Source organism: Mus caroli, chromosome 2, assembly GCF_900094665.2.
Source record: "Mus caroli chromosome 2, CAROLI_EIJ_v1.1, whole genome shotgun sequence".
Classification (NCBI taxonomy): domain Eukaryota; kingdom Metazoa; phylum Chordata; class Mammalia; order Rodentia; family Muridae; genus Mus; species Mus caroli.
Genome location: NC_034571.1, coordinates 164,391,124 through 164,404,370, shown reverse-complemented (window position 1 = coordinate 164,404,370; position 13,247 = coordinate 164,391,124). Strand labels below are relative to the sequence as shown.

The 13,247-nt window shown below is 50.7% G+C and overlaps 2 protein-coding genes across 2 annotated transcripts in view; one reads left to right on the top strand and one right to left on the bottom strand.

Annotated features, from left to right (window-relative positions):
- Rtf2 (replication termination factor 2) overlaps window positions 1-13,247 on the bottom strand; it is a 30,894-nt gene that overhangs the window by 10,275 nt on the left and 7,372 nt on the right. The gene's annotated exons all lie outside the window — the stretch shown is intronic.
- Gcnt7 (glucosaminyl (N-acetyl) transferase family member 7) lies at window positions 5,580-9,502 on the top strand. The gene is made up of 3 exons (XM_029474107.1): window positions 5,580-6,555; window positions 7,490-7,585; window positions 9,279-9,502. Exons 1-3 carry the CDS (start codon window positions 5,580-5,582, stop codon window positions 9,500-9,502), a joined length of 1,296 nt encoding a protein of 431 aa, XP_029329967.1.

Genomic DNA, 13,247 nt, shown 5'->3' with positions numbered 1-13,247 from the left:
TCACTTTGTAGACCAGGCTGGCCTCAAACTCAGAAATCCGCCTGCCTCTGCCTCCCGAGTGCTGGGATTAAAGGCGTGCGCCACCACGCCTGGCTTGTCTTTCTTTTTTAATTCAACTATCTTTAAAAAAAAAAGATTTACTTATTTAATGTATGAGTACACTGTAGCTGTCTTCAGATGCACCAGAAGAGGATATTAGACCCCATTACAGATGGTTGTGAGTCACCATGTGGTTGCTGGGAATTGAACTCAGGACCTCTGGAAGATCAGCCAGTGCTCTTGACCACTGAGCCATCTCTCCAGTCCTTTAATGAACTATCTTAAGCCATAATCCCAGCGATAAGGAGACTGAGGCAGGACTACTGTGAATTCATGGCCAGCCTAGGCTACATACACATAGAGTTTTGGGCCAACATAGATTATACAACAAAACCCCGACCACAAAGCAAAAACAAACAAAAAACCAGAAGCACCCCCCCACACACCTCAAAAGTCCCATTAACAGTCAATGACATTGGTTAGTTAGACCTAAACTAAGTAGGGCTGTCCCTCAAGACAGTTTCCTCCAGGTCACATGTCACATGCTCTGGCCTTGGGAGAACTTCCATACCCCACCTTGGATGTAGGCGAGAGACGCGTCCGGCAGCCATGGACAGAGGTCCTGTGATGGGGAGGAAGGGCAGGGTTGATGCAGAGATGGTTCATGGGGACTGAGCCACATTTGTGAGGAACACATTTCCCCTCCTTCCCAGGTTAGCTGAGAAATACTTAACTTAAGCTGGCCTGGAACTCCTGACAATTCTCTTGCCTCAGCATTCCAAGTGACACGCAAGATCTTAAGTCTTGAGGCAAGGCCTCACTGGTAGCCCAGGCTGCCCTCCGCTGTGAAGTCCTGCGCTCCATGCCTGGTTGCTCTTGTAAACTGCTGTAGAGAAACAGCCTCGGAGGATGGGGCCGACCCCCCAAACACCAGCTGTGCTTGCTCTATCCATCTGGGGCCTGATGAGGACCAGGCCTGAAGGTCACGGCGACTCTGTCAGCTACTCTACCAAGACCTCCTTCATAGCAGCTGTGATAGCTGCTCCACAAAACACACTCAGGCCTCAGGGTTGCTCTGCTGGCAGGTGAAGACACATCCACTCATCCTGCCATCCAGCTCAGGAAGTGAGAAACATAAAAGGGGGCAAATCTTCAGTGCTGCACTTCTCCCTCTGTTTTCTGTGCTGAGGCTGTGGAACCCAGAAGCCAGGCATGCTAGCAGAGCGCTGCCACCGAGCTGCACCGTGCGAGGAACACATCTGTCAGGCCCGTGAGATGGTTCATCGGGTAAGGGCACTAGCTGCTGAGTCCCGAGCTCTGAGTATAATCCCTAGAACCCTCATGATGGAAGGAGAATTGGCCTTTGTAAAGTGTCCTCTGACGTCCTCTCATGCTCAGGGGCTCGTGAGCCCTCCCCTAAAGTAATTCGTGAATGAATGAATGAATGAATGTGCAAGAGCAGATCTATCCAGAGTGAACCTAAAGACAGAAGTGTCAGAAAAATTGGCCTCCTGTTCTAAAAGGAGTCTTTTGTTGCTTTTGTTTGTTTGTTTGTTTTTGAGACAGGGTTTTAGGGTGGAGCCTTGGCTGGCCTAGAGAACACTAGGCTAACTGGGAATCAGAGATACGCCTGCCGCAGTTTCTCTCTCTCCAGTGCAGAATGCTGGGATTAAAGGCGTGTGCTACCATGCCTGGCTTTGAAGGACACATTAGGAATCTGACCAAGATCTTAGAAACTACAAGGCCACCAGAAGCAGCGGTTTTCAGAGTCTGCGGGCTGAGCCCCGCCCTGCGAGGCCCACCACACCTGGCGTGTGATGCTCAGAGTAAGAGGAAGGAGACGCTGCAGGCTGCACACACGTCATCAGCACTTCTCAGGGCTTTGTTTTATGCCCCATCCCTCTTTGGGGACAGGCATACAACCTTGAAGGATTCTTAGGATCAAATACAGCAGTCTTTTCCACAACGCATCAGGATCAACAAGAATACAGGTCCCCTGGGACACAGAAGCAGCCCAGCCTGCCAGGCAACTCTAAGAAGTAGGAGCCGCAGTGAGGGAAGCATCAGTCGGTCAGAGGAGAGGTGGCTAAGCCAGCACCTGCCCAGGTTCCTGCCAGGAACGGGACCTGCACCTGGTGAGTGTGTCACTAACAGGATGGGGAGGGGACGGTGGGCATCAGGGCAAGCAGGTGTGCGTTCTGAAGGAAACAGAGCTTTCTGTGACTGTAAACACAGCAACAGGCACAGCTGCCTGTGACAGCAGACCCAGTATTAGCGATTATGGTAGGTGGGCACCACTTTCCCCTCAAAAATAGTCCTATGTTTTTTGGCTTTAAGCCAAAGAAAACCAAGGTGGACCATTTCCAAAGCATGTGACAGATGACATTTCACAGGTGTTAAAAAGCCACCATGTCTCAACCCCGACTTACTTAAGGCCATTGCCGAAGCCTGCTTCTGAAGATGCTACTGAAGATGATCTGGCAGCTGTGCTTGCTCCGAGTGGATACTCCATAGAGGGGCCCACCTCTGCAGACACACAGCTGAGCCAGCACACAGGCCTAGGCATAAGCACACTGCGAACGAGATGCCCATCTTATGGACAGCTTGTGGGTTCAAATTAGCCCAACTAACATGATATATCTAGCGGTTTATAAAAGCTGACATTCATGGTGCTGTGGACACTGTCCTGAGCCTAGGGAGGACAAAGAGGACAAATGAGAACCTGCCTCACTGTGACCACAGTGACTTGTGTCACCATGCTCAGAAAGTAGCTGTGACACACAGGGTCTGCAACCTACCAAGTGGCAGGCTGGTGATGACCCCAGTGAGAAGATCAGGGGAAGGGACACTCAGGAGGTCCTGTGGCAGCCGCTGGCCTGGCTCCCTGGTTTGTGCTCAGCCTTCAGGTTCCACAGCAGGCTCTCGGCGTGAGGAATACACAGTGAGCTGGGCTGTGGTAAAGCCTGAGGGAACTCTGGAAACTGCTGATCGAGTGAAGAGAATTCTCAAAGGGAGCAATACCATAGTTCATGTGACAACACACTAAATACAAACAGTGGCGGCTTGTGCTGAAGTAGCAGCTGGCTGGGCAGTGGTGTCTGAGTGGGTGACAGTCAGACCGCAGTATCAGCTGCGCTAAGGACCAGGAGAAGGTGATAAGAAAGACACACCTTGCTCTCATCCACTTAAAAAAGGCAGAAAACCATTTAGGCCAGGGAGTGCCCTGAAGGACACTGGGCTGCCCCTGGGATTGTCTTCATTTAATTATATAGATGTCTGAAAAAGCAGCCCCTGGTGCATGGCTACAGCAGGCTTACAGGGCACACTCTGCTAGTGTGAGAACCAAGCAGACCCCGAGCCTTCTTCCTGGCAAAACCTATACCACCTGGAAGGGTGTGCCAAGCCTGTGTAAGCCACGAGTACTTACTGTGTACCTTGATCAAAATTCCCAAGTTTCAGCTGGGTGTGGCAGCACAAGCCCTTAACCCCAGCATACAGCTCTGTGAGTTCCAGGCCAGCCTGGTCTACACAGTGAGTTCCAGGCCAGTCAGGACGACACTGTTGAGGCTCTGTCTCAAAAAACCCAAGCAGGCTGAAAAATAAGTAAAGCCTGAAGTGACAGCACCCAAGAATCCTCGGTGTTTCGATAGGCTTGATCTGCGTCTCGTCAACCAGGGTCCTCCGCCCTGGGGGACTTCTACTGGGGGTGGGGCTGTTTATTTTGGGGACCAGACTTGAAATGATGAGCCCTACAAATTCTTTAATAAAGGAGACGCTAAGATTTGATGCTCTCGGCAATTGGCATGTGTTGACTGAATCTGTGAGCAGCGCCCGGAACAGCAGCTGCTTTGTATTTCACATTAGGTGATCAGAAACTGCACTGAAAATCAATGTGGTATTTAACCATCTGAGACAGGCAGAGCTCTCAAGGCTGTGAGACTTGAGAGTGACTCAGAGCTCTACCAACCGCCACATCACTTTAAGGAAAGAGCTCCTGCACGCCCATTGGCCGTGACAATGTGACTTGTGGCACCACAGAACCAGGAGTCACAAAGAGCAAGACCTCCTGACCTCTCACTCGGCCAGCTCTCCTCTCTCAGTGCAGAAGGACAACGATGGTAGCTATACAGCAGCAGGCTCACTAATGTGCTCTCAGCAACTGTCTGCCGCAGTGGCGCCTGCTCAAGTTCCTACTCCGCTTCTAGGCAGCTGACCACACTGTGTCAAGAGACATCATTACACACCTCGACTTTAATGCCTAAAGCAACCCATCGGCTCCATCAGCTCACGTCAGCAGGTTAGCTGTGTAACCATAGACTGCTCTCAACTTGTCATTCAACTTCTTTACGGAAAGACTCCAACTCAGTGTGACAGAGAAAGGCAGCGTGAATACACAGCTCATGAGCTGTGCTCAGCAGATGGAGTCATCAGGGACACACAGTGACACCACAGGGAATCACCCCCACAAGCCAATTAGGATGGTTACCATGGGAATGGAGTGGTGACTAGTGCAGAGTGTAAGGAACTCTCTCTCCTACCTGCTGCTGTACTTCTGACCCAGAGAAGCCCATTGTGAAGCTATACACCCAACATGGGAGACCGCCACTTCACTACCCCACACTCATTGGAGACAGACAAAAACATGTTTACACAAAGACTTGCACACAATGATTACAGCATCTCTGTAACAATACAGCATCTCTGTAACAATACAGCATCTTTGTAACAATGAGATACCAAAAATGACTCAAGTGTCCATCAACAGTTGAACAAATAGATTGTGCATGGCCATGAGATGGAGCATCACTCAATAGGAAAAACCACCGCTACCAAGAATCTGAGTCTGTGACACAGTCTGAGTCTACTATGTCACATTACACAGCATGCAAAACAATCCAGGACATAGAAATCACACAAATGGTGTAGAAAGGCAGACGAGTCACCAGGGGTGTAAGGAAAGGTAGGGCAAAGTTGTCCTCATGTGGTGGTAGTTTCAGAGTATACACACATTTAAAAGTGGTCAAATCATAGCCAGATGTGCCTACTGCACCTGCAGTCCACAGACTTAGGCGCCGGAGACAGGAGGAAGTGTAAACCCTTAAGTTCAAGGTCAGCCTGGGCAACATAACAAGCCTCTCAAAAAAAAAAAGGCAGAAAGAAGACAATAAACCAAGTTCTGCTCGAATGGCGCGTTTCCATCTGACCATCCACCTATCCACCCATCCATCGATCCTTAGAAACCACTGTGTAGCCAACAATGACCTTGAACTTCTGCTCTTCCTGTCTCTACCCACATGTGCAGAGCTGACAGACATGGGGACCCAGGGTTTCATGCATGCCAGGCAGGCACTGCACCCCTGTGCTGCATCCCCAGCCCAAGTGACTCCCTTAAGAACATACAGTGAATGTGCTTCAGCAGAGCTGGGGGTAGCAGGGGCTGGAGGAAGTTACCCTACTCTAAATGTTTTGTTGTTCCTTTAGGAAACTAAAAGGAAAACCTTTCAAGCTATGGTGGCGACAACACACTGAGAGCTCAAAGCATGAGCCAGCTCCGGACCACAAAGGCTGGGCTGGTGGCATGTGGCATGATTTGCGCCTTCATCTTTCTTTACTTGAGAAACCCAGGTCCTGAGGAGGCTGAGGCTGAGGCTGAGCCCACCAACCCAGCTGTGGTGGAATGTGGCTTCTATCCAGATGAACTGTGCTTGGCTTTATTTGAGGGGAAAAAGGCAGCCCCCCAAATCGCTCAATTCTGCAAACCCCCTCAGAACTCTGAAGTACCTGCTCATTTGCGCACACCTGGGAACTGCTCCAGGATGGCCCAGGGGCTGCGCTTCATAACCAGACCCCTGTCTGCACAAGAGGGGAACTTCTCATTGGCCTATGTTATACATGCTCCTAGGGAGCTAGTCATGTTTGTGCGGCTTCTCAGAGCGATTTATGCACCTCAGAATGTCTACTGTATCCACATTGATGAAAATGCCCCAAAGAAGTTTAAGAGTGCCATGCAAACCTTCCTCGACTGTTTTGGAAATGTCTTTCTTTCATCAAAGACACAGAAGGTGGCTCATGACAACCTCAGGAGGCTGCAGGCAGAGATTGACTGCATGAAGGACCTGGTCCACTTCCCATTTCAATGGCACTATGTCATGAATCTCTGTGGACAGGAATTCCCCATCAAAACCAACAAAGAAATCATCTACTACATCAGAACCAGGTGGAAGGGTAAAAACATCACGCCTGGGGTGACCCCACCCGCAAACTCCAAATCCAAGACAGGCCAAGGCCCTCCAAAGCCCAGCCCCGATGAAAACAGCTACACATCTCCAAATACAATTTTCAAACAAAGCCCACCCCACAATCTAACAATTTCCTCTGGAAGTGCGCACTATGCACTTACGAGGAAGTTTGTAGAGTTCGTCCTAACTGACCCCCGTGCAAAAGACATGCTGCAGTGGTCCAAAGCCATCCAAAGCCCGGAGAAGCACTACTGGGTGACCCTGAACCGACTGAAAGGTAGGATAACTCACCATGTAGGCGACACGCAGGGAAGAAGCTGGGGGGGGGGGGGGTGTTGACTCTTTTAGATGTCTTGCTGTGGCTACATACAGGGCCTGCATCTCACAAGGCCTTCCACTCAAAGAATATGGGGTAGCCTCTTGTTTTAGGAATGTGGCATCAGAGGGACAGTCTTGTCATGTTCCTATCCAACCTGGATATTTTAGGCTCGTCTGTGTCTCCTCCAACAGACTCTTTTGGAAATCCTGGGCATAAATGTTTGGAAAAATCTGCATTTTTGCTAAGGGCTCATCCTATAAATCACAGTTCCTGTGAAGCTGAGGCAGGAGGACAGCTGTACAGTACAGCCTGAGCTGAGTGAGGTCTTGACTAGAAAACAGAAAAACAAACCCCCCCCAAACAGGAAAAGTGATGTTGTCTGTGGTGACCCCCGCACTTGTGGGGGAACTCTGGTTGGTGCGGTCCTTTAGGTGAGTTTGTATCATCCTCTTGGGACAGGCTGACTGGTTCCCTCACAGCATGCTGCTTCAAGCATGGCCACCTACGGCTGCTGATAAATAACACTTTTGCAGACAGGGACCCAGCAGGAATGGTCTTGGAGCATTCTGTGATCTCTCAGGCCCACTGCAAGCCCTGTTCCCAGATCACCTACCAGGTTGTCAGACAGGAATGCAGCACAGAGCCCCAGCATGGTCCTGAGGGCACGTCACACACATCCAGTGAGTTCTGAGAGGCAGGAAAAGAGCGAAGACTGCAGTGAAGGGCAGGATGGCCCCTGGTCAGCCCATACACTGATGGCCACTGCACAGGTCTTTCTCACAGTGACTGCATCTCTGGAAGGGAAATGGCAGGCTGCACAGCTTGCACTACAACAGCTGGGAACTATATGCTACTGTACGCTCCAGTGTGCCCTGGATTTCTCTCCTCTCAGATGCTCCAGGTGCCACACCAGATGCTGGATGGGAAGGACACATTCGGGCCACGAAGTGGAGAACAGAGGCAGGAGATGGTCGCAAGGGGTGCTCAGGTAAAGCCTCGGGGAGCAGTCTGCCTCTGCCTGTGGGGTGCTAGGACTAAGGATGTGCACCAGCAAGTGCTGCTCATGCAGGGCACCGGGTGGCCACTCAACTCTCAGGCGGCCCTTGCTGCAGGCGAGTCTTTCTGCTCTCTGGTGGATCCTCCCCCAGGAACCACGAATTCACCTCTCGCTGGTGTTCCAGAGGTTTGAGTCCAGTTATGAAAGGTCTAGAGGGACCTGGCTGATGGCCAACCTGTCTGGGGCAAACACTTGGGGTGCAGCAAACTCCAGAGTTCTTTGGAGGGTAAAGTCCAGCCCTCTATCCCCGAGCTCACTTTAGAGATGGCTGCCTGAGGTTTGCAGAGGGACCATTACTTTATTGCACAATGCTAATGAGTGAATAGGTGCTCAATACTCTGCAGAATACACAGAAGCAGGGGTGCACTCACGTTGGGGTGCCAGTCGCAGGCCACACAGGCTGGCTACAGAAGGACTGTGGCAGAGCACAGCACCTCTCTTGGGTGCTGCCATTTGTCCACAAGCGCTTCCTAAGCATCAGCTACTACACAGATTCCACTCAATGGTGTGCCTGGATATGGACTCTGTACTAAGACAGTAAACTGGACGTACACAGGGAGCCACCAGGTTCCCCATTTCCCAGCCATTTAAAAGACTGACCTAAAATAAACAGGTTAATGAGGGGGAAGGGTGCCAATTCTGAGGCCAAGGTAGCTCAAAGGTGAGTAAACACACTGTCCTGACAGTGCCAGGTCAGAGAGCCACAAGTGTTCAGCTCACTGGGTTGATTTTTTTTTTTTTTTTTTGGACAGGGAGGAGACAGGCTTCCACTATGTAGACCAGGCTAGCCTGGAGTTCAGAGATCTTCCTGTCTCTACCTCCTGGGATTAAAGGCATATCCCTCCATGTCTGGTTAGAACTTTTTTTTTTAAAGGTAGACACTGTAATTCAACAGGGAGCTACAACAGCATCTAACAAAACCCTCTTCCTACCATCTACTGAGTCCATGGACAGACCACGTTCCTTCTACTTTTGAGATAGGGTCTTGCTGTGTAGCCGGGCTGGCCTTAAACTCATGATCCTCCTGTCTCATTCACCCAAGTGCTGCAATTAGAGGTGTGAGTGGCCACTCCATGGCCTTTCAGGCTTCTCCTTGCCTGTGGGCTGTCCATCAGAAAGGTGTGGTCTAGAAAGTTATCAACTCTCTATCAGTTCTTCTGAGTAAAACTTGATGTAAGTATAAATTAATTAAAATAGGAATTAGAATCCAGGGCTCATTAGACCCAGACTGCCTGGATACGAACTCTGTCCTCATAATCATGGCAATCCTCCTGCCTTAGCAGACTCCCAAGTGTTGATTTATAGGCACGGGCCCCCTTGCCTGGTGCAGCAGCACTCTTTAGTGGCTCATGCTGTTTAGAATGTTCCCCAAATACTAGCCCAAAGGTAAAATTCCCTCCAGTGTAAATTCAAATCCACCCCTGGAGACCAATTACAGCTTCAGAACGAGACTCAATTTGAGCTCTCGTGCACAGTGAGGTGCCCCCTCCCCATCCCCCAACTGAGACACCCCTTACTCCCCCCCCATCTCTCCGCTGACACCTGAGGAAGTGTGCACGCCTTACTTGTACTGGGATTGAACGCCTGGGGAAATAGGCGGTTACATTTCTGCTTCTTTCTGCAGACCACGATGCCCAAGACACTTGTGTGTATGGCCTGGGAGACCTGCCTTGGCTCATCCAGCTGCCAGCTTTCTTTGCCACGCTGGAGCCCTCCTCAGACCCACTGGTGGGGGTATGCCTAGAGAGGCGGCACCGACTCAGAGCCCTACAGCAGGCTGAGGTCCCTCCAGAGCCACACTGGCAGTTTCCCCAGCAAAGCCACTTCAACAGTCAACCTCACCACTAAGGCGCTTGTCAGCATTGCTTTTTAAATTCTTGGATGTGAATGATTTAAAAAATGATGCAGAGACATGTGCCACCAGACTTCACCACTACACAGGCAGGGAGAGAACTATGAGGAAAACACCGGAGGCTGTGGCTGGGAGCCCAAGCCAACAGCTGGAGGCCCAGCGCATTATCAGCTGCCGAATCTCTCCACCTGCTCAATCCAGTTCACATCAGACACACCAGCAGCAGGTCTGGTTCTGAGGGCCTGGAGATCCTGGGTAAGGGGGACCGATACTTAGCAAAGCCCCACCCACAGGAAGCCATGCTTCTCTAGAGCTGTCCCTATGGACTAAGAGCAGTACAACTTTGTTCTCGAAAATTCCAGGAAAACATTTAGGGGTAGAATGAATAACCCCACAGAGGACGCAAGCTTCTTAAGAATGCTGCCTCAACTCTGTGTAGTCTTGGCGTGCCATCTGCTGTTCTTCCTGCCATGCTGGGGGCCACAACTGCACTGCCTGTGCCCCTTCCACAGGGACTTCTGCACACAAGAGCGTGAAGAGGGGAGGAGACCACTCTAGACTTTTTTTTTTTTTTTTTTTTTGGTTTTTCGAGACAGGGTTTCTCTGTGTAGCCCTGGCTGTCCTGGCACTCACTTTGTAGACCAGGCTGGCCTNCTTTGTAGACCAGGCTGGCCTCGAACTCAGAAATCCGCCTGCCTCTGCCTCCCGAGTGCTGGGATTAAAGGCGTGCGCCACCACGCCCGGCTATCACTCTAGACTTTTACGGAGTGTTTCGAGTTAGGTGTGTGGCCAGTGGCCAACACCCCGGTGTACGGGCTGAAGACATAAAAGGCCATGACCATGTTGGGCCTCAGGTGCAGGCCCTTCCCTCCTATGTCCCTGACTGTTGCTGCTGCTGTTCTGGGAAACTTCTATAGACGCTCTTTCTCTAGCAATGTCCTGGTGGCATAAAGACTGACATGTTCAAGTATTTTATGTGTATGAGTTTTTTGCCTGCATGTATGTATGTGTACCACATATGTGTATCACATGCCCATGTAAGTCAGAAGGTATTGGCACTCCTGGAACTGGAGTTACAAATGGTTGCCAGACACCATAGGGTTGAACTCAGGTCCTTTCCAAGAACAGCCCGTGCTCTTAGCCACCAAGCCACCTCTCCAGCCCTGCAGCTGTTTTTTAAGTGAACCCAGAAAGGAAGCCAACACACTGTAAAGACCACATCTCAGCATCTCAGCCAACGGAGGCGTCCCACACACAGAGCTGATCACATCATCTTAGCCAACGGAGGCGTCCCACACACAGAGCTGATCACATCATCTCAGCCAACGGAGGCGTCCCACACACAGAGCTGATCACATCATCTTAGCCAACGGAGCTTCCCACACACAGAGCTGATCACATCAGTGAGGCACTGAGGGGCCTGGTAGAGCTGAGCAGAGAGAAGAGACCCTAAAGGCAGACACCACAAATCAACTGTAAGCAAAATATATAAGATTAAGGTAATCTCTGCCTAGGCAACACTTTCCTTACTATACACTGAAAATGTTAAGATATCCCCTGCCCCCTCGCATGGCGATGTGTTTCTTATTAAAAGCCACAGAGCACAGAGCAGAAATACAGTTCATTTTCTGCAAAACCAAACCGCAGCACTTGTGCGTCTATGGGTGCTGTTCTCTGGAGGCAAAGTGCACACCGTGTAGTACAGTGTGAGCAGAGCCAGCTTAAGCCTCTGAGAGCCTGAATTATCTTATTGCCATGTGTACTGTGTGTGAGTGTGTCAGAACCTCTTGTGGAGACAAGGAACAGATCTCAGTGCACCCAGGGTGACAAGCTGAGACCAAGCTGCCTTCCCGCCACAGAACACCAGGCTGGCTTTGAACTCAGCTTTGAGATCAGCCTGCCTCTGCCTCCTGATTAGTGGGATTAAAGGCGTGAGCCACCACCACCCATCCCTCATGTCACTGTCCTATTAGTGATTTATAAATTTCAAAAAGAGCCTGAACCTGGCAATCTTTTGGTCTAGCCCCTGTGGCTTCACCTCCCTTTCCTCCTCAGGACGCACAGGAGGACGCATGCTGTGCCATCTCTACACTGCAGTAGCTGCTGCTGCAGAAAGGACCAGCACTTGCCACTTCACTCTACACCCCCAGCCTGACTCCTTTTCAAAGGCTCCTTGAAGTGACCAATGAAATGTGAAATGCTCCAGGTATAGTTTGCAGGCCTGACCTATAAAACTTCCCAAAAGAGGCTCTCTCTGCTTTTCATCAAATCAAGGAAAGATGGGTGGAAGAAACTGCCCAGCCAGACTTCTTTGTGCTGGGCACCCAGTACCCGAGGATGGTTCCAGCAGCAAGCCAACCTTCTATCAGTGCTCTTACTAACAAACTTCAGAAACTTCACACTGCAAGTCAGAGTCTGGTTCCTGATAGCAATAGGACTATTTATTTCCCAACTTAAAAAAGTCCCTGTTTAGAACTTTTGGATGTAAAAGGAAGGGCTCTGAAGAGTCATAGTAACTCCTTCACTTCACGTACTGGACTCTGGGTCCAGAGAGGTGCTATATGGACATACCACCGGGATGTGTTCCTTAAAGTTCCTGGGCTGCAAAGTCAGTCCCCAGTGTAGCAGTGTGCAGAGCCTGGTGTCAGGCAGGCATTTGGGTCACACAGTCTCATGAAGTAATTAATTAATGTCACAGGTATATTCCGTATAAAGGACAAGTCCCATGTGCTTGCTCATGGAACATAACCATAATTCATCTGGCACTGCACACAGATCTGGCAGGGTCAGTGGGGGAGAGGTCCTGCTGAGACAGGTGGGGAGGGGCACTCCACAGACAGGAGAGTCTCAGCGGGAAGAGCAGCGGGAAGAGCATTGCGCAAACCTGATGCTCATGAACATTTGAATCTGTGCTTGCTTGTGACACGTCACTCCCTGCCCTCACTATCACCAGCCCACCCCATGCTAACGCCCTCCACATTATGACATGGACTAATGCACCCTTGCAGTCACTGGCACCTTGCTAGGGTTTCCCAGCCTCACCAACTGTGAAGTGAATTTCTCTTCTCTATAAACTGCCAGGTCACAGTAGTCAGTGTCTGTCAGGCAGCCTAAGATGGGAGGGGATAAATGAGTGGCCAGAAGCTCCCTGCCCACGCGTCGTGGCTGTTCTGTGTTCGGTGACACTGACTCTTGCAGTTTGCAGATGAAACAGGGCCTGCCCCACTGCTGAAGCCTAAGCAGGAAGCACCCGACGCAGGGCGGGGCCTTCTCCGGCACTCATTCAAACCCCACTGCATCAAGGTTACCTCCCAAGGGTACCACTCTTAAAAACGAAAGCCTGACATGACATTTGCACATGCTATGAAGACTAGTCAGCATCCCATACTGACATCATCATCCACTAGCTTCATGGATGCTACAAGTGGAGGGTGTGCTTTAATGGGAAGAACATCTGGAGCCACTACGTGCTGGCTTTTTGTCACCCTAAACTAAAATCCACGAACACCAAGTGGTCAGCCCAGCCCTCAATGTGAGATGACTATCTACAACTACGTCTGTGCCTCCTCACCCGGCCATGCCAGCTGCTCCTGGAATTGGGGTCCCCTGACCCTTCTGCTGCTGCACCCTGCTCTTGCCCAGCCTTTGCCAGTGCCTTGTGCCCTCCAGCTCTGAACTCAAAACTTCAAGAAGCTTCAAGATGCCTTTGTTGCCCACTGCAAAGGTCGACGCTCCCTTGTG